Source organism: Nelusetta ayraudi, unplaced genomic scaffold (assembly GCF_046127955.1).
Source record: "Nelusetta ayraudi isolate G7.1 ecotype Tasmania unplaced genomic scaffold, CSIRO-AGI_Nayr_v1 ptg000027l, whole genome shotgun sequence".
Lineage (NCBI taxonomy): Eukaryota > Metazoa > Chordata > Actinopteri > Tetraodontiformes > Monacanthidae > Nelusetta > Nelusetta ayraudi.
The window spans coordinates 5,990,457-6,009,418 of record NW_027466077.1 but is presented as its reverse complement, the minus strand read 5'-3'; the positions used below and the strand labels follow the sequence as shown (position 1 = coordinate 6,009,418).

Genomic DNA, 18,962 nt, shown 5'->3' with positions numbered 1-18,962 from the left:
TCAATTAAAACATTTGCCTGCTTGACAGATTAGCAAACTTTTGTAGCTGTTATCAGTCAGACAGTTTCATACATGTTTGGGGCACAAGGCATGCCCAAACACCCACCACCACACCCGCTCACCTCATATCTGCCACTGTACTTGTTTAGTCAATGTGTTTTTGGTTCAATATGGCAATCAATAGGACATGTCCAATTTTGTACATGGCTGCCTCACCACCATGGGCCTAAATTAAGTTGTTCCTCCCAGCTACCGATCCATTATAAAGAAATCCATAATCGTGACTGGAGCAACAATCACACACTGGGGTTTATGCAGAAACCATCGGGATCTTGACATTTTCATAAAAGAAAAAATAAATTGTTTTCTTATTTTTAATGTTACCATTTATTACTGAAAATAACAGTTTGTTCCTACTAAATAGAGATTAGGAGAATAAAACATGCACTGACAGGAGTCATTACGAGAAAGCATTGACAGTCAGGAAAACACCAATGACAAGTTTCCTTTCCGTCATAACTGAGGATCATTCAAACTTTCCAAAAATAAAAGAACCTCTTTGACAAGTCACGTTACAGGTACTGACAAATTAAAAACAAAAATAAACAAATGAACGAATGTTTAAAGCAGTGTATAGCAAACATTGAAACAATTTTAACACTTGTGAAGACCATAGCAACGCTTCTGTGCATTTTAGCCGCAATACTAGATTCCCGGAATTACACACACACTGAACTCATTGAGGCAAATTGACTTACTCCCACAGAATTTAAGGTGACAAGGAGACACTTTTTAAACCCCGTCTTCAAACATTTGAACAATTTAGAAAATAAGTATGTCAAGACAGGAGTCGCACAGCTGAAAAAGAAAAACCTTTCAGCCGTGGACAAAATGATATGGTAAACTATACAGAAACGCCAGTCTGGTTCATCAGACAGTATTATGAAAAAACTGAACGCTTTTGCATTTTGCAGTATGGATTAGAGAACAAAAATGAGAAAAAACAAAACTATCAGGTCAAAAATAATGGACAATAACTCTTGGCCATTTATTATTGAACACAGAAACTGTTGCGTATTCTAATGACGGAATCTTACCAAAATGCCCTCGTATAATCGAGCTTCCTACAAATAGTTCAGGGACATTACATTCGTGTCAAAACAAACAGATTTTTTTGACAAATGAAGCAAAAAAATAAGGTAAAGGAGATGATCTAGCGGCCCCCTGACTTGCGTCCGGCCCAAGATCGGGAGCGAGAGCGTGAACGGGACCGGGATCTCGACGCAGACCTGGACCTGGACCGCGAGGGGGAACGCGTCTGTCGCACTTCTTCCTCGGGGTAATGGGAAGATGGGGCAGGGTTTTCTGCAGGCGTGGGGGACTTGGAGCGCGATCGAGATCGTCCTCTGGACTCTCTGCGAGACCTCTGCCTGTATCTGGACAGAAGCGGAAAACGCTGTGAAGCATGCCCATCGTTTTTGCACGTCAAATCAAAAGTTGATTGAAAAAAAGTGGCCACAAAGTACCTGGTGTCCTCGTGGCTCCTGCTTCTTCTTGTGTACATTCGCCCGCGGGATCTGTTTTTTTTTAATCACCACATCTGAATGTTAGTGAAAACATCCTGAAAGGATGAACACTCACTCTCGGGGACTCCACGATCTCCTGCGATGGCGCTCATAAGAAGGGCTACGAGATCGGTACCTTTCATAGCTGCGGCTACGGGAGCGCCTGCGCCGGCTGTCTCTGTCGTAGTCGTCGTATCGCGAGGATCTGCCCGGGGAGCGTCTCTCCTTCGACTTCATCTGATTTGGTGCTGGTGCGATAAGGTCACAAAAATGAAACAAAAATGAACGCTTGCAAAGTTTTGGAAACGGCAAGCAGGAAACATTCTGACAGTTTTTGACAGTTTTATTACAGACACAAGAATCAATATTCAAAATTCTTGTTTCTCACACACACACACAACTTAAATTTCAGCCATTATTAAGAGTAAATGTGAGTCTATAGAAAAGGACTTTGCGGAAGAAAAGCTTGTCGCTGTAAATGTACACTTACTCTTTCGGTCACCCTGGGCAAACTGGATTTCGATCTGTCGGCCGCAAACCCACTTCCTGTCCAGGCTGTGCAGGGCATCTTCAGCATCTCGCACATCCTCAAACATGCTAGGCCGTTAAGGATTTCAATTGCGCCAATTTTGGTTTATCCCACACACACACACAAGTAAAAACAAAAACACTTCCCATTCATGCAGTGCAAAGTATTTTTTTTTTTTTTTTTACTTCTCAGTTTCTCCTCGCAAGCACACACACTGTGTTTGAAGGTGATCAACGAGAGAGACACAGAGCACGTTTTTAAAAGGTAAAAGTGTCTTAAATTGCACAAGACATACAATTAAAATAGCAACAAATAAATTTACACTCGGTAAACTTTTGCAGCGATTAAAGATGAAATAATCTCTTCCACCACAACAATTACTGTCTGATCTGGATTACAGGTATACAAAACAAAAAACAAATTAACTGATTTCATTAACATAAAATAAAAATCTGATTGGCTTGGAGAGTCAAATTTGCAAATTTGTCCAGGGAGGATACAAAATAATTCAGACTTGTTACCTTTGCCCATGCTTGACTTTGAACTTGATCTTGATCTTTATATTCTTTAACCGACTCCCACAGAGACTTGGGTTTCCTGCTTGCCTTTTCCTCTTAAACCTCTTTTCTTTTCCCAATTCTTTGCCGCCATATCCAAGCTTTGTCTTCATGCTTTACTTTCTCTTTTCAACCTTTGCCCACCCTCTGATCCTGAAGGTCTGCGCGACTTGACTTTACGGCTATTCTACATGGGTCTTTGTAACTCTTTGTGGCCGGTTCCACAACAGGATGCTTTTACATTTTCTGAAGCAATAACAGAGAAATATACGTGTTAGATATTCAAATTCAGATTGGAAAAAAAATAAGTCACAAATCATTTGTCTTCTCCGCTGAAAGAAAAATTTTAATGGGTTAGCATGTGCAAAAATTACCATAAAACAAATTTTCAAAGGATATTGAATGTATGCAAATCCTCTTGATTGACGTGTATAGAAGTCAAGTGGGATGTAGACATCTACTATTGGCCCATAGCGGCCAAACTCACGCCGCAAATCCTCAGGCCTGAACACCGTAAATACAAGTATGACTCAATGGACTGTCATGGGAAACTCTGCCTACATCATCAACTACTAACAAGAGCCGAGTAGCAGATGGCAGCGCGTGAAAGTTCACACCAAAACAATTTTAACCTTATATTTACCTGGTGATGTTGAACACATGTGCTTCAGTTGGTCATCTCAAAATCTGAGTCAAATTTAGTTTAATTGTTTGTTTGTTTTTGTTTTGTTTGTTAAATGCATTTGAATTGTGCAGCACCTGTCGACACTGCATTTACGTTGCGTTTTGGAGTGAACTTTATTTTTAAGAGTAACTACACGGCTAAACATGCAGCTCAACGTAAACATGTCCTGGTGCTTCATTCCAGTTAGCTCAACGTCACACATTAGGAACAATACTTGCAGCAAATGCATACTTAGATGTAGATGTGCAATGTTTTGCCTCGCATGCTTTTCAAAATGTTTTTTAAATATTCTGTACAACCAGTACAAAACAGCAGTTATTTCTTTCATCTCCAGGACATTTCAGTAAATATTTCCCCATTTATTTAAATCTGTCGTAATTCACTGCCAATTTCTCGACGTTTCTTGCTCAACGACCCCAACGTAAACCGTCCCGGAAATCACGAATTCTTACGACCCCCGACCGGAATTTTCGTGCCGTCTCTTGGTTTGCGCGAAACTATTGCTATGGTGTGGTTAAACATGAAAGCAACATTGTCGTGAAATTAATTTCGCTCCCACAGTTTTGCAGACGTCAGTTCACTGAGCTCAGGCGTTTTAATTGACGTCGAACATGGTCAACTTGAACAAAGCTTTGAGTTGGACATATAAGGGGGGCGGGGGGGGGGCGCTAACGTAGCTAAGAATAAAACGCGTGCTCGCCGTGTTAGCTAAGACGAAGCCAAGTAGCTCAGGGTCCACTAGTCCGGTACTCTAGGGGAATGAAAGCAAAACCTTATTCAATATTTTGTAACCCGTAGAATGAAAATCCGCCAATAGGGACGAATTTGATGTTGGCGTGAGTTTCTGTTGAAGCTTTGCATTATCGCCAATTAATTCGACTGACGTAATTTTAAGAAAACGTGCACGGGGAGTTGCAAACGACTCCAAGGCAAACAAAGAAAAATGTCGGTAATTAAATCTCATAAAGAGTTCATAATAAATTCAATTGTAATTTCACCTAAACCAAAGTAATTGGTGACATATTGTGAATGTGAGGCGTTTATGAGGCGACGATTTGGCGTCATTTGAGGCTCTGCCGAACAGGCTAAAATTAGCTGCTAAGCTAACTTTGTTAGCTCCCCCTCGACGTCAGTCTGTAGGGGTCAATGGAAGGTACAGGTTTAGAAATAAACTTTTTCGCAGACTCACCTGGATTCATCTGAGATATTCCTGACAAACAACGACGTATTTGGGGGCCTCATGTATCTGGCCATAAAGTTACACTCTCCTCAGAAATAAATCGTTCAGTCGCCAAGGAAAATGTCTGCAAAAAATATGTGTTGCGCATGCGCAGTAATAAAGCGCGTCTTTTACTCTTCCCTCAAAACAAGAATAAAAACCACACTCTAAACTCTAACGCGCCCCCTGCTGTTCCGCCGCTTCAAAAGCAGAACTCGAAAGACATTTTAACATTTGTATACATTTTTATTGTTTCCGTCATTTCATAAATAGATTCAATTGTTGTTGCGAAAAGGGACAAAAAAGGGGCAACCCCTAATTAGAATCCAAGTATCAGTCAAACCCGTTTGCTTCTACTGATGGAAATGACAGAGCCAGCAGTGAATGTCTGGAAATGAAGAAAACACATGCAACATTAAAATAACAGTTTCTCGAATCTAACATTTAGCAAATATAAGAAAAATACACAAGGCACAAACCTCAACTAAGATGTCTTCTTTGATCTCTTTCACAGAGGTGAACTTTTCACTCTCAGTTATCAGCCTCCCATTCTCTTCTCTGACGGTGCACTGTCAAAATTTGAAGAAATACATTTCCTGGCGATTATAAAACACTGCAAAACAATAGCATCATTTCTATACCACGATGCTATTGTAGAAAAACAAAACAACCAACCAATTTTGATGTTTAGTTTGTCACAGGAATATCACCAGCAAAGTGATATACCTTAAACTTCTTTCCGTCCATAGCAGTAACTTCAGTCTCCTTCCCAATGGTGACTTTGTTGACATGGGTATGGAGGGGAGTCTTCACGGTGACGGTAAAGTCTTTACCATTCTGCTCAATCACCAGCACCGGCTTGACCTCCGTTCTCATTTTGACAATCATTTCTGGAGCACCTTTAATTAAATATATTAAAAAAACACCTCCGTTTTTGATCCAGTGGAGTACATTAACGGTTGAAATGGATTTACATTCAAATAAATATTCTCACCTATTGCTCTTAAGAATTCATCAAGGTTTTCCTCAGAATAGACATTCCAAGTGCCACTAAAGTCCATGGTTGCGCCTGCTTGTTGGTAGACTGTGAACGTTTGTTGTTCTTGTAGTCATAATCCCGCCGCACATACTGCTGGTTGTTACTTCAGGGACTTCCCACTCCCTGTTATTTGGACATGGGTTTCCAACCATAGTAACAATTCTGATGATTAAAACATCAAAACATGGCCCCAAGCAATGATATTAATAATAATCTTCCTTTTGCGTGTAAATGATTTTATTTGCAACCAGAAAGAATGATTCTGACATTTGACAAATATTAATTAGATACGAATCTACACTATGGAAAGTATAAAAATACTCTGCGAGGCAAACACACCAAATGCAAATAAATACATTTCAAGGCAAACCCTCAGGCAGTTCAGTGCTTTGTAGTGGTCAGATCAAGAAGTGACTTGACTCTGTAACCTCCAACACAAATTCTCGTGGCATGCTCAGTAAGTAACCAGGGACACAAGACTTTTGCAGCTTTGTTAGAAAAAAAAGAGAAGACAGCGTATGATTTCTGCTGGAATGTTACAGAAGCAGTTAGAGCAGTTTGACGCCACCTGTCTGTGCTGTGCAACGGTAACGGTCCCTGAGAAAACAATGATGAGCCGCACCAACAAACTACAGAAGACAGACAAGAATCAAACTGTTGGTGGTTACTCCCGACCCTCACCCCAAAGCATTTGTTTTAGTATTATTGAAATAACCAGATTTATGCCTATTTTAGTCATTCATTCATCTTCTATACCCGCTTATTCCTATTCAGGGTCACGGGGGTCTGCTGGAGCCTATCCCAGCTGTCTTAGGGCGAAGGCAGGGTGACACCCTGGACAAGTCGCCAGTTCATCGCAGGGCCCTATTTTAGTCCTAAACTTAAAAAAATATCTTGAATTAGACTGTTACTTATAATACTTTGTCATATGGCAAAAAATGTATATCTTTATAGAACCAAACATTTGTTAGGCATATTAAGCATCTCATCTGCCTCGATTTTGTCCATGGAATGTGACAGATGTGAAGATATGTGCACATTGAAATACCTCACAGCCACAAACAGCAGTATTCACCAGTTTTTCCACTAACAGATAAACTAGACATTTACGTCGCCTCTAAATGTCTTTGGTATTGATGTAAGGCCGTTTGTCATGCGTTGATATACTAAATGCTAAATACTTATAATCATGGATGTGCAAATATTTGGCCATAACTGATCGATAGCCAAAAAGTGTGCTCTGCACTTCATACTCGCCCTGCTTTTATTTGAGGCATGAACTTTGTTCATCTGGCGCTTCAAGCTTTATCAAGTTTTTATATTAAAAAAAAAAAAATCCCAACAACAAATCAACTTAAGGCTGTTCTCACACACAAAAAGCTAGCCCTGGGCTGCATGCCTTGGTAATGTGCTGATAAGAGATAAAACAAACCACCCAAAAATAAGCAACATTTTGTATGGTTTTGTACAAAAAAAATCACACCACAAGGAAAAAATATACATCACTTGATGTAAATTAAATAAATATGCTTCATCACGACGGGGAGAAGTCGTCCTTTCCCTCCTCCTTGTTGGGACCGGGGTCGCTGAGGCAGCGCGACAGCCTCTGTTGCTCCTCCAGCTGGTCTCCTGCGTCACCTGCGGTTGCCTCCTCTGTGTTGCTTTGATTGGGTCTCTGGGGCCGTTCAGCCAACAGGCCGACAGAATTGGGAGGGCTGGGGTGTGACTGTGAGCTCGAGCCTCTGGGGCTCTCACTGTCATCATAGGTGTAAACTCGGTGTTCTGGAATATGATAGGTGGACATACTTGTGCTTAACAGTGTCTGAGAGAAGAGGTATCAAAACGCTTTTGTTCATCAAAATACATGTATTAAGTGTGTCAATAAATGCAATGCAATGAAATACAGTGCATAATTACATCACCGCTTGGACTACTTATAAATAGTGTTTCTTTTTACGTTTAAATGTTACTTCCGTATGACACTGCGGGATTGGTTCCTCCTTGTTCACTGACCTGGTTCAAAGCAGACTTTCCTCACTGGGTTTGTTTCCTGACGGTTAGCAGGAACTGTGAGGTAGTGACTCATCTGTTAATGACACACAAGCATTTACTTCACTGTCACATGAAAAGGTGTTGCGTAGACCAATATTTTTCTACCCTTTTTGAGCCACAGCAAATATTTTTACATTGAAAAATTCCAACGGCACACCACCAACCAAAACTATTAAAAAAAGAAAAAGAAAAAAGAAAATATGTGGTCTAATAATGACTATGTAGTCTCTTAAATTATTTATACTCAATCAGTGTGAAACCTGGGAAACCTGTTTAGATAAGAATAATAGTGCCTTTATTTGTCCCATATGGGGCAACATTGCACAGTTAAATGAACAGTCAATAAAATGAAAAATCAATAAACTATATATACAAATTATTTGCATATCTGAAGATGATGATAACGCACACAGAATTGATAATGGGGGAGGAAAATAGACTCACATTCCTTTTAAAGCACAGACACTCCACAATGGAATGTCATCATTTTGTTAAACCAATTAAGTGAAATTGGTTTAACAATTTTTTTGTGGCACACCTGATATTATCTCCTGGTACACTGGGCACCATGGGACAGCAGTTGAAAAACACTGGCATAGACAAAAGTTAAAAAACAAAAGGCAAATAATTGAGCTTGCCTGACCTCTGGTGGCTGGTTTCGGTAATAAGTCAGAACTACACTCCGACTACACTCAAACTGATATAACTCACACAAATCTATATAAAGCCACATTTAGCCGCATATCAGTTTATATTTTGATGAAAAGGAAAAAAATAATAAACTCACCCTCCTCTCCATCTCCACCCGTTGCCTCCTGAAGCGAACCTCACTCACGTTGTCCTCAAACGGGTCGATCATCAGGTCGTGCCTGCTGTAGGAGCGAAGCTGAGGGCAAGCAAAGGGCAGAATCAGTGATGATGAAACAGCACAGCTGAGATGACAAGCCTCCCCTGTGTCACCGACCCTTTGTCTGGTCTTCTGCAGGTTGTTCCGTAAAATCTTTCGTATCTCTTCCTCACGACTTTTGGAAATGCTTGGGATGGCTCGTCGTCGCGCCGTCCCTCGTGACTCTAAGTTCCTGAGAAAAGAAAAAAGAAATGGATTTTTTTTTATTGTGAAATAGAACGAACAAACAAACAAATTTTTAGGAAGAATTTTTTTTTTTTTTTTAACATTTTATACATATTGTTGGATTTCCTTAAATTTTGTGTGCAGTACATTTGATTTTTTACTAATAGCGTTTAGTGCTAGCTACATTTACAAATATATTTCTTTGAATGTGCATTATAGAAATGAGTAAGTATTGAAAAACAAAACCTTATATTTTCATACAATTTTGTCATCACAGCTTTTCTTCACAAATTTTTTTTTTTTTAATCAAAGTAGCCCAATCAATGGGAAACATATGTCAATGTGTGATCTATTGCGCAACACGTACTGTATGGACACGGACGACACGGTTGGCAGCTTGGGGGCGCTCCCGCTCTCCACCAGCATCATGGCCTGTTTCATCTCCATCTTGTTGTAGAAGGAGATGAGCTGGGGCTCAGTGGAGCGCTCGCCTGCGATCAGCCACTTCTTCACGTAGGCCTTATTGAGGCGACTCAACCTGTGGCACACAAATGATCCAGTGTGTATTGTGGCCCAATGGCCTTACAAGCAGCGATAGCCCAATAAAATATGTCAAGTCATGACAAGATTTTTGCAAAGTGTTGTTTGAGGTGAAAAAAGAAAGTTAACAATAACAGACCATTGGCCGCAACTGTGGCCTCCAGAAAGCTTTTTAGTCTTGAAGTGTAAATGACACATTTTATTGTTCTAAACTAAATTCACCCTCATGAAGCATAATGCAAAACACACATAATATACATACTTATCTTTCCAGTGATGATGTCCATAATGGCCGCAGATGCATTCAATTCCCGTGAGCAGGTGGTCCAGGAACTGAAGATGGAATGAAAAGGATGCGCAGAGTTCACTGCGTTACAATTTGATGCCATTATTGGTCAAGTTTGGAAACAGATGAATGGTTGACCTCACCTGTGTGTGGATCTCCTCATTTATCGACCCCTTGTTCTCCTTTTTCTTCTTGACTGCCAAAAGCTCCGCCAGGGGCCTAATTGTCATTCCCTGAAGACAAGCGAAAGGGTGTGAGAATATGTGTTTTCTTTATTAAAATTTGTATTTCTCAGTCTTTACAAATTGCGCAAAAATTACTTTTTAAATTTCAACAACAACCCTTAAAAAACAAACAAGAATACTTTTTTCTTTGGTTCTCACTGCCAAAAAACATGTATTATCATTGCTTCAATTTATGAAAAACGTGTAAAAGGATCTTCAATGTATCCAAAGCTGCTTTTTAACTGATACTAATAATTAAATTGTCTCTTTTTCTGAGATAGTTTATGTCATTATTGCATATGAAAGTCACAAAATCAGCATAAAAAAGAAGAAGCAACCAAACGTGCAAGACCAAAGCATTACCAGTTATTCACCAGATGATGACAACAACGGGGCTAAATATCAATATGAGTGAAGGATGACAAACTTTTTTTTTTTTTAATTTCAGAAGTTTTTTTTCCCTCTCTACTAATGCAATTAGACTCATTTCACAACACAAAGGAAGGTAAACCTTGGTCACCTGCACAAAGACAGTGAAGAAGATGACGGTGATGATGGCGGTGAGGAAGAGGTGCTTGATGTCACTGTTGGAGACCAGGTATCCCAGCGAGAATGCGATGGCGCCTCTTAGCCCACCGTAGGCAACAATGAACTGGTCCTTTTTGGTTAACTTCACAATGCGGAACTTATTGATGATGTACGTGAGGCCAATCACACCTGTAACAAAAAGGACACAATCTGTGTAGCATGTCAGGTGAGTTGAAAACGTCAAGGCGATGGCATTTGCCTCACAAACCGAGAACTCTTGACACCAGACAGAGGAACACGGTGGAAACGACAAAAGTCCAGTTCCAGTAGTGAGGGCCGGCCACGGTGGAGACGCCCAGGAAGATGAAGATGAGGGTCTCGCTCACGCTGCTCCACATCTTCAGGAAGTATTTGATGGTTGTGTACGACTTGTGTGAGATGTTGGCCTCCACGTACGGCCGCATCACCACGCCACACGCGATGAGCCTGATCGAGAAGTGAGAAGTGACACGGCTGCGCTTGTTAAAGATGTAAAGCAGCAAATAGATATCTATATAATCATGTCACGTGACTAAATACAAACATTTTGTTGGGTTTTCCCACTTCTACTAGATTATTTTTGATTGTTGAACATTTGTTTCTGTGCATAAAAAGAGCCTGTGTGACTCATTAATATGGAAACAAGATGATTGAATCTCAGACTCGAACCATTTACTGTCTGAGGGCCAACACACATAGCATACTGCAAACAATGTGAACGTTTATCCCTCTTTTCTGATGTCCCACGGGACAACTTATTCTTTCTTCTGTCTTCCATCTGTAGATCAATGAACCCCATACCACTAAACCCCAAGCAGATGCATATTGTCTGCTACTGTTTCACGTATCTTCACTTTCAGGACAATTTTACCTCCATCCTTGTCCTCCATTTACATCTCTTTCCAAAAGAAAGAGCAAAGAAATGCGGCAGCAACCTTTCACAGTCTCTGGTAAATCATTCATGGTGGCTATATAAAGGGACTTCACGCAACTGGCTGTAGTCCTTTTGCTTATCCCTTGTGTGTCTTTCACAACCCAGAGACGTACGAAAACGCAGACGAGGTGCGTAGTTTCCGCCAAGGTGCGACAAAGGCCCAGTGTGTGCTCAGACTTACGACATGATCCCCGACAGATGGAAGACCTCAGCAGAGAGGTAGGCCATGTAGCTGTAGAGGAAGACAAACAGTGGCTCGATGACCCGTGAATGCAGGGTGAATCGAGAGGTGAAGGCGCCCAGGAGGCCGTAGATGGCGCCCACTAAGACGCCTCCGAGGGAAACCACGAAGAAGCAGACGACGCCCAGGACAGCGTCGACCACGGTCACGGTCCCAGCGTGGGAAAACTCCTCAAAGAGATGATAGAGGACCTGCAGCAAGCGAGAGCAGCGCAGGTTTCTCAGTTGGGTTCGAGTGGCTCCGAGACAGAAAGATAGTGTATTGTTCAATGCAACATCCACAACCTGAACTATCGCGACAAGACTAAGAATATTTGGTTGAATTAGAGATTTAGTTCTTATTTTGATGTTATCATGACTTTGTAATAGCTTCAAAGAAAATGGTCCCATAACTTGCAGGATTTTTTTTTTTTTAATCAAAGCTCATGTCACAGGCCTATGTTACAAAGTCTTAAAAAAATTGATGGTGTATCTTATCCAAAGTCCACCGTGTAAACATTTTAAATGGACATGACAGGACATGCAGCTTGTTTTGCATTTTTTACATTTAACATTTTACAACTCAATATAAAATACTAAATAAACGATTATCTTCATTTTATGTAATTTTTCATTTTGCCATTTCTCAAGACAACCTTTTGATCAATACGCAGAAAGGATTTTCTTTCATATCAATACTATGCCGCTTCTTTCCAACAACCATGTGCTGTTTTTTTAAACCACATTTTACTCATTCACTTGCAGTTCATGCATATATAGATTAATGTCTTAAAGCAGGCATGCCCAAAGTCCGGCCCACGGGCCCGCCAACTGATTTTAAGTGGCCCGTGGCTTTTGTCTGAAAATACGACGCAATCTCCTCAATCTCCACCGCTGGACTCCCCGACGCGATCTCAGCAGGACCTGAGCGCAATCATCGCGATCTCCATCGCTGGCCGCCAAGTCCTCAGACCAACTGAAATCTCTTTCCCTCTGGAACTTGGCAAGCCGGATGAATGTATTTTAAGAATTAAAATCAGAGTGATTCTGCAGCCGTGTCAGGTTTAAAGTCTACTATACGATCAGGAAATGGGCTCTAATGGGTTCTAATTCAATCATTTATAAACATAGCGTACCGTTAAATCAAGTTTCAGAATGAGACACAATAAGTCACCCGACACTTTCTCACACCAACATCACAACCTGCTTGCTGCAACGTCGCTCACCACGGTGACGGCGTCGTTGAGCAGCGACTCCCCGAACACGAGGATGTGCAGCAGTTCGTTGATGTGGATCTCCTCGAACACGGCCAGGACGGCCACGGGGTCCACGGCCGAGACGATGGTGCCGAAGAGCAGGCAGGACAGCAGGTCCACGCTGCCCAGCCGGGTCGCCTCCAACTGGCACACGCCGTACATCATCCCGCCCACGAAGAAGGCGTTCCACAGGGTCCCCACCACCGCGAACATCAGGATGGTGCCCAGGTTCTCCGTGAAGGCGCGGATGGGCAGGAAGTAGCCAGCATCCAGGATGATGGGGGGCAGCAGGTAGAGGAAGAAGAGCTTGGACTCCAGGACGGGGGCCTCTTCGTCGATGGCCCGGATGATGCCGCCCACCAGCAGACCCACAACGATCAGCAGGCAACTCTCCGGGACGACGTTGGACACATGGGGAATGAGGTGAAAACCTGAGGGGACGGGTGAAATGTTTAACCGTCTTTGCACAAAGGATTGCGAAGTAAAAAGAACAGCGGCATGAAATTGTTTTCATGGTTCCAGATTTGAGCAAGTAGTTCATCCAAAACCAGTTGAATGGTTGAGTGACAGGATAAAGTTGTGTGATTGTTTCATGGGGCGACATACAGTCGTAGCGTAGTGGTTCGTGCTGCTGCCTCACAGCAAAAAGGTTGATGGTTCCATTCCGGGCCTGGGACGTTTCTGTGTGGAGTTTGCATATTTTCTCAGTGTCTGCGTGGGTTCTCTCCATGTTCTCTGGCTTGTTCCCACAGTCCAAAAACATGCATGTCAAGTGAATTGGAAACTTTAAATTGTCCGTAGGTGTGCATGTGTATGTGTGAGTGTGAATGGATGTTTGTCTCTATGTGGCCCTGCGATGAACTGGTGACTTGTCCAGGGTGTCACCCTGCCTGATTGTTTCATGGGGGGCCTCCAAAAACAGTTTTCAGTTGCTATTTTGTTTTCCAGGTCCTTATTTGTTCTGAGTGACTCATGAACGACTCCCTGACCTTTCACCTCTGGGTCACGTGATGTATTCTGTGCTACGGTGGCCAATATATTCTGCACTCAGTGGGTGCTTGTGTGCGGCCGTGCACGCCGCCTCCTCTCCTCCTCTCCCCTCGGAGACACTGGGGATCTTTGTTATCGAGCAGTGCATTAGGGCCGGAAGCGGGGCCAGCCCTCGGAGAAACCAGCTGGACGGACAGATAAGACGCCAGGGTTGCTTCGTACCGCTCACTCAGCCAACGACACAACAGCTGCACTCAAAATTGTGTCTGACCTGTAACTTAACAAGTTTAGAAAGTCAAAAGCTTCGCGTTGCTGATCATGTTTGATGGTAGCCGATTCATTTTGAAAATAAACATGTCGTCCACAGGCTCCAAATGTGGAAGTCCACACAATCCGGAAGTACTGCGATGAAGAAATTAAATGAGCATAGCATCAATGATCCCTGATCATTCATATTTCACTATCAAATGAAACAAGACATGACAAAACACAGTAACAGATGAGTGAAATATATCCACTGACTTAACATTAGGTGCTTTTATGGAATGAAGTAGATCAATATAGAAGCACATTTGTGCTCCTTTAATTAGTTAAACTAGCTTAAAAAACGCAAATAAGATTTTATAATTGCTAATAATAGGCATTTGTATTTATATACAATGGGGTCCACTTGCAAGGGGGTGGCCATGTGTTTCTATGGTGGTCTGGATTTGACACCTGGTTGGGGTCTTGTGGTCTTCACCAGACATGAGAGAACGTGTGAGAAAATGCATGCTATAAATGGGGTTTCACTCGTCTCTCAAACCCTTTGCCTCTACTGCCGTCAAAGTCTTATTGCAGACACTTACTGATACTATCAGACAGGAAGAAGCTTGCCGTCTCGAAAGTGTGTCTTGCTGGAAACACTGCTAATGCACAGCATGAGCCTCCAGCCAGGGCATTAAACACATCTCAGGCCTGGACCAGATATTCAAGACACCTTGTAACCTGAGGGGTTTCAAAGGTGAAATGTCTTTTACAACTTAATGTGCATCAAAGGAAGGCGTGATGATCCCTTCAAGCTTCCACTCTGTGTTTCAAGTTACACAAAGTGCTGCTGGTGTCTATATTTAGTGAGAAAACCTCCAGCCATTAATGGATTCAATTCCAGATCGCAGCTGTTAGTTTCCTCCTACATGGACTCATGGGACGAATCAAACAATCCATGCTGCAATCTTGTGTGGAGATGTGGTGAACATTTAACCTTCCTCAAAACCAAAGAGGAGACAGAGGAATGAGTCACTGATCACCGTTCATTCGTTTTGATCACGTCGCACTCACCGAGCTTCATCAGCAGCGCCAGCAGGATCCACAGGGAGATCTCGAAGGGCTTTCTGACATGGTCGTAGTTGAAGGAGAGGACCGGGAAAGCCTTCCTGTGGGGAGCGGAGGAGTTGCTCTGGTTGTGGTGGGGGTTCTCCCCATCTCCCGCCGTCGTGTCATTTCCCACAGCCGCAGCAGCGGCGCGACTCGCAGGCGTGACGGCGATGAAGAGGAGCAACAGCAGCGGAAGAAGCCACGGCAGGACCGCCAGGCTGGAACCGGAGCTGCGCCGCAGCAGCACAGCCATGTTTGCAGACGGTCGGTCGGTCGGTACGAGCGACGAGCTCGGCTCTTAGATCCGGTAGGGAAGGTGACGGCGGTGGAGAAGGGATGAGAGGCGAGCGCGTCGCGCCACCGAGAAGCGCGCACTTTTACGCACGAACTCCCAAGGCATGTCCAACTTGCGCATAGCTCGAAAAAACAATCAAACGACGTTTAACGATTTAAAAATAATAATGTAAAAAAAAAATAAAATAAAAATACGATCGATCCGCAGTCACCGGTGGGGATTGTAAAGTAGCATCGCGCACCTGACTGGAATGCAGCTGCTGCAGCTGTTCTGCGACAGGATAGGAACACAACCTGTTGTTCAGTCCCCCCGACGCTCAGTGTGTGTGAACAAGCAGGTCCAGCCCCTCACAGGGGAAATCTCTCTCGCTGAAGTCTCGTACGGTAAATCCTTGGACTAAAGTGACATCTGCTGGAGAGGAGGACCACAACGACCCCCTCCCTCGTCTTCTGTTGGTGGAGTTTTGATAAAGGTTCACAAAGGCGCTCACAGGTTCGTGATTAGGACCGTTGTCATTGACTACAGAGGCCCAAATGTTTGGCTACCAAATTCATTATCATCGACGGTGAAACAAGAAGTAGAGAAGCAAAATAGCCTTTCACAGTAAAATATGCATAAAGCACGATGGTTCATATTTTGGAATTATATGTGTGTACATATATTCTGTGTATTTATTTCTGCTGAAGTAAAGCTGAGAGAAAGAAATAGCTCCGCAGTAGTTCTAAATAAACAAATCCGGCGCTCACTTGTTCACTTCATCTCCGTTGGTCCCCAGCAGAGTAGGAATTAGCAGAAACAACAAAAACTGCTGGTTCCCACAGGCTCACACACTGAACCAGCCGTTGTATAAACACTGGTTATAAACAGTGGCTACAGAGTGACATCCACTTGGGCCGAACAGGGAAACGCTGCCAAAATTGCGGCAAAATGGTCTGTTAAAGTGTGATCAAAAGTAATTTTCTGCACCTTTTTGCATTTTGCCCCAACTCAGAACACTGACAACAGGTTCTTTGAAAGCTGCAATAAAGAGAAGTTCCTCTTGATTCCACTCCTTAATGACTCACAGATGACAACGATTAATGAATAACTTGACTTGTCTCCTTAAAATATTAACAGCATTATCTTAAAAACAAAATAAACCTTTAAAAGCAACTTTCTCTTCCACTGAGGAAAGCCGACACTTGGCCTTCGGACTGCATACTATATACAAGAGAATAAAACCATTACACACGAATGAAGGTTTAAAACCTATGATGATGCTTCAATCTTTTTTATTTGTTATAGTAAAAAGCAACACTGAAACCAGCAAAGAAGCATGTTGTTATCAGTATAGTTAGTGCGCCTTAACATTTACACTGTAAGTTTAGTGATGGAATATTTCTGCAAGCATGGTTTTGAAAACTTTGAATGACTTCATGAAAACAGCTACAGTATTTTTTAATGGATGAACTTGACGTAAATGTGTTATAAAATGAGGTGCTAACATGAAACTGACTAATTAACGAAGATCTAAGTTTCTATCCGTGTAAAAAATATCGACACAATACATTACAATTGCACGTGCAGTGGCAATATTCAAATGCTTAAGTACCTTTTAGAATTTCAACTTTCAAATTTTATTTCATTATTTTCTAAAAGTTGATTGGCTCTTCTCTCAATCTGCCAACATAGTTAAAGCAAATAACAATGCATAAGGCTACATTCAAACTACAGTCCTGAGTGTTACTGATGATAAAGTCATTATTGAAATTAAAACACAATTGTTTGTGCATGAAAGAAAACGCAACAGTGCTCAGGAAACGTCTAATCATTTTAAGAAATACATGACAACCCCTCCTGCTGGGACTGAACACAGACATGAGAGATTTCCTCCAGGGACACGTAGACTTTCTTTGTCAAGTGACACAAACTCACAAACTCTCACTCTTCCCCCATCCGGCGCAAACCTTCGCTGACATACGCTAACATTCTCGGCCCAGTCCTCCCACATTTTCAGGCGTTATCCGGGTGTTCCGAGTGCCCCCGCTCCGACATCCTCCTTGTGCTGTACAGAGACACTCCCGTCCCCACTGTGGCCATGGTCAGGGCGATGGGGTTGATGAGGCTGCTCTGCTGCTGCATCCGCACCTCACCTGAGATCTGCCTCTGTCGAAAGGACAGTCAGGATTGATGCACACACAGCTAGTGAGACAACATGCTTTAGTGTGAAACACCCTCAGAGCACCACCTAAAATAGTTTTTAAATCGGTTTAATATTGCAAAAACTATTTTTAACTAACAAAACGCGCACAGCTTGAGAATAAAGTTCTCCGATGTGGACGAGAAAAGTGTTATTTTCTTGTAAACCACTGTGACTTACCTGGAGGAGACGGAAATATCCCGGTGTTAGTCGTCCCAATCTGATAATCATCTCTGCTGCCGGAGCTTCTCTAATAATCACCAGTCTTCCTTTAGATAAGGAACAGGACCTCCTCAGTTCCACGAGTTCACTGTTTCAGTAAATATGATGTTTTCCACCAATAACTCCCACTAACAATTAAGAAGAGTTTGCTGCACACACTCAGTAATTATCCAAAAAAATTGCTGAGAAAATTAATAATTAGCCTGGCCCATTCAGCATATTCTTTTTACATTAAAGTTTTGTCTTGAAAATTAAACAATATTTCGAACATCTGAACATATCTGAGTGACTTATTTTCCAGCTTTCTCCCATAAAAATGATGTTAAAACTTTAAAAAAAATATAAAAATCTTATTTTCAGAAAAGCAGCTTTACTCTTAGCCATGCCCTGACTTACACAACTTGAATCTGATGTCAGACGTTTGTTTAGTTATGTGAATCTGCCGTTAGCTCAAAGAAGTTGTAGAAACATTTCACAATTTCAGTCACTTCAAACATCAAATCACTTTCAAGTTCTATCAGATAACCACTTTTTCTTTTAAATAATAAAAAAATAATAATAACTGAAATAAAATACATCTGTCAAGTATAAATTGGCATGTGAGCTGGTGATGCATAAGTAGCTTCCGTACTCACCCTCATTGATGGCTGAGGAGCTCGACGCCGCCAACAGACAGACAGAGCGGACGAAGAGCGGCAGCCTGTCGCACTGAAGAGGCTCCTGTGTGTCCCCGCTCCTTTGTGCAGGGTGAACACGGTGGGTACAGTGCAGTTAAACACACACACACACACACACACACACACACACACACACACACACACACACACACACACACACAGTGCCGTCTGAAAGGCCCTCGGCTGTCAGAGAAGATCTGGTCATCCAACCAGTGAAACGTGGATGCGAGCAGAGTGGAGAAGGGCTTCTGTGCAGTATGTTGCACGCTTGAAAGAACATGTGTGTTAATGCACTGCAGTGACTTACGTAAGCTGAAAATACCAAAGGGAACCATTTTTTTTTGCTGTTTGTTTTACCCTTAAAAAGTGTCTGGGTGCTGCCTCGAATGCACCAAAGCCTTTGAGGCTAAATCTTCATTTGGATGGAAAGTACTTTATTTCTCTCCCAAGCAAGTCATTGGTTATATTTGGTTGTTATGTAAGAACCTGAGTTTCCACG

General features: G+C 42.3%; 2 protein-coding genes and 1 long non-coding RNA gene across 10 annotated transcripts; all 3 read right to left on the bottom strand.

Annotated features, from left to right (window-relative positions):
- Positions 1-360: 360 nt before the first annotated feature.
- srsf10b (serine and arginine rich splicing factor 10b) lies at positions 361-5,744 on the bottom strand. 7 transcript variants are annotated; one of them, XM_076030326.1, is made up of 6 exons: positions 4,526-4,685; positions 3,051-3,155; positions 2,056-2,159; positions 1,642-1,813; positions 1,527-1,577; positions 361-1,436 (listed from the first exon to the last, which is right to left on the bottom strand). In XM_076030326.1, exons 1-6 carry the CDS (start codon positions 4,588-4,590, stop codon positions 1,214-1,216), a joined length of 720 nt encoding a protein of 239 aa, XP_075886441.1. In that variant the 5' UTR covers positions 4,591-4,685; the 3' UTR covers positions 361-1,213. The 7 variants fall into 7 exon arrangements, 5 of the variants coding, with proteins under 5 accessions (XP_075886441.1, XP_075886443.1, XP_075886442.1 ...); XM_076030328.1 differs by having other exon boundaries at positions 1,702-1,813; positions 4,526-4,684; XM_076030327.1 differs by lacking the exon at positions 3,051-3,155 and adding an exon at positions 2,616-2,897 and having other exon boundaries at positions 2,056-2,162; positions 4,526-4,680.
- Positions 5,745-5,813: 69 nt separating this feature from the next.
- Positions 5,814-15,755, bottom strand: slc9a1b (solute carrier family 9 member A1b). Of its 2 annotated transcripts, none has more exons than XM_076030314.1 (12): positions 15,055-15,755; positions 12,715-13,175; positions 11,451-11,701; positions 10,565-10,782; positions 10,289-10,485; positions 9,688-9,777; positions 9,521-9,591; positions 9,086-9,256; positions 8,611-8,725; positions 8,434-8,532; positions 7,608-7,680; positions 5,814-7,376 (listed from the first exon to the last, which is right to left on the bottom strand). In XM_076030314.1, the coding sequence occupies exons 1-12, from the start codon at positions 15,341-15,343 to the stop codon at positions 7,129-7,131; spliced, it is 2,283 nt and encodes a 760-aa protein (XP_075886429.1). In that variant the 5' UTR covers positions 15,344-15,755; the 3' UTR covers positions 5,814-7,128. The 2 variants fall into 2 exon arrangements, with proteins under 2 accessions (XP_075886429.1, XP_075886430.1); XM_076030315.1 differs by having other exon boundaries at positions 15,024-15,160.
- A 1,374-nt stretch (positions 15,756-17,129) lies between these two features.
- On the bottom strand, positions 17,130-18,955 carry LOC142890963 (uncharacterized). Its single transcript, XR_012927159.1, has 3 exons — positions 18,422-18,955; positions 17,745-17,833; positions 17,130-17,530 (listed from the first exon to the last, which is right to left on the bottom strand). It is a non-coding gene; the product is annotated as an uncharacterized LOC142890963 (long non-coding RNA).
- Positions 18,956-18,962: the final 7 nt, after the last annotated feature.

Excerpts from the sequence above, each read along its gene's own strand:
- srsf10b (XM_076030326.1), bottom strand. The coding sequence starts at position 4,590 with ATGGCCAGATACATGAGGCCCCCAAATACGTCGTTGTTTGTCAGGAAT. Across the intron at positions 2,160-3,050 it reads AGAGGATTTGCATACATTCA|GTTTGAGGATGTGCGAGATG; the intron begins ATATCCTTTGAA and ends ACGGCCTAGCAT. Across the intron at positions 1,578-1,641 it reads AGATCGTGGAGTCCCCGAGA|ATCCCGCGGGCGAATGTACA; the intron begins GTGAGTGTTCAT and ends AAAAAAAAACAG.
- slc9a1b (XM_076030314.1), bottom strand. The coding sequence starts at position 15,343 with ATGGCTGTGCTGCTGCGGCGCAGCTCCGGTTCCAGCCTGGCGGTCCTG. Across the intron at positions 10,486-10,564 it reads TCTGGTGTCAAGAGTTCTCG|GTGTGATTGGCCTCACGTAC; the intron begins GTTTGTGAGGCA and ends TTTTTGTTACAG. Across the intron at positions 9,778-10,288 it reads TCTTCACTGTCTTTGTGCAG|GGAATGACAATTAGGCCCCT; the intron begins GTGACCAAGGTT and ends GCTTGTCTTCAG.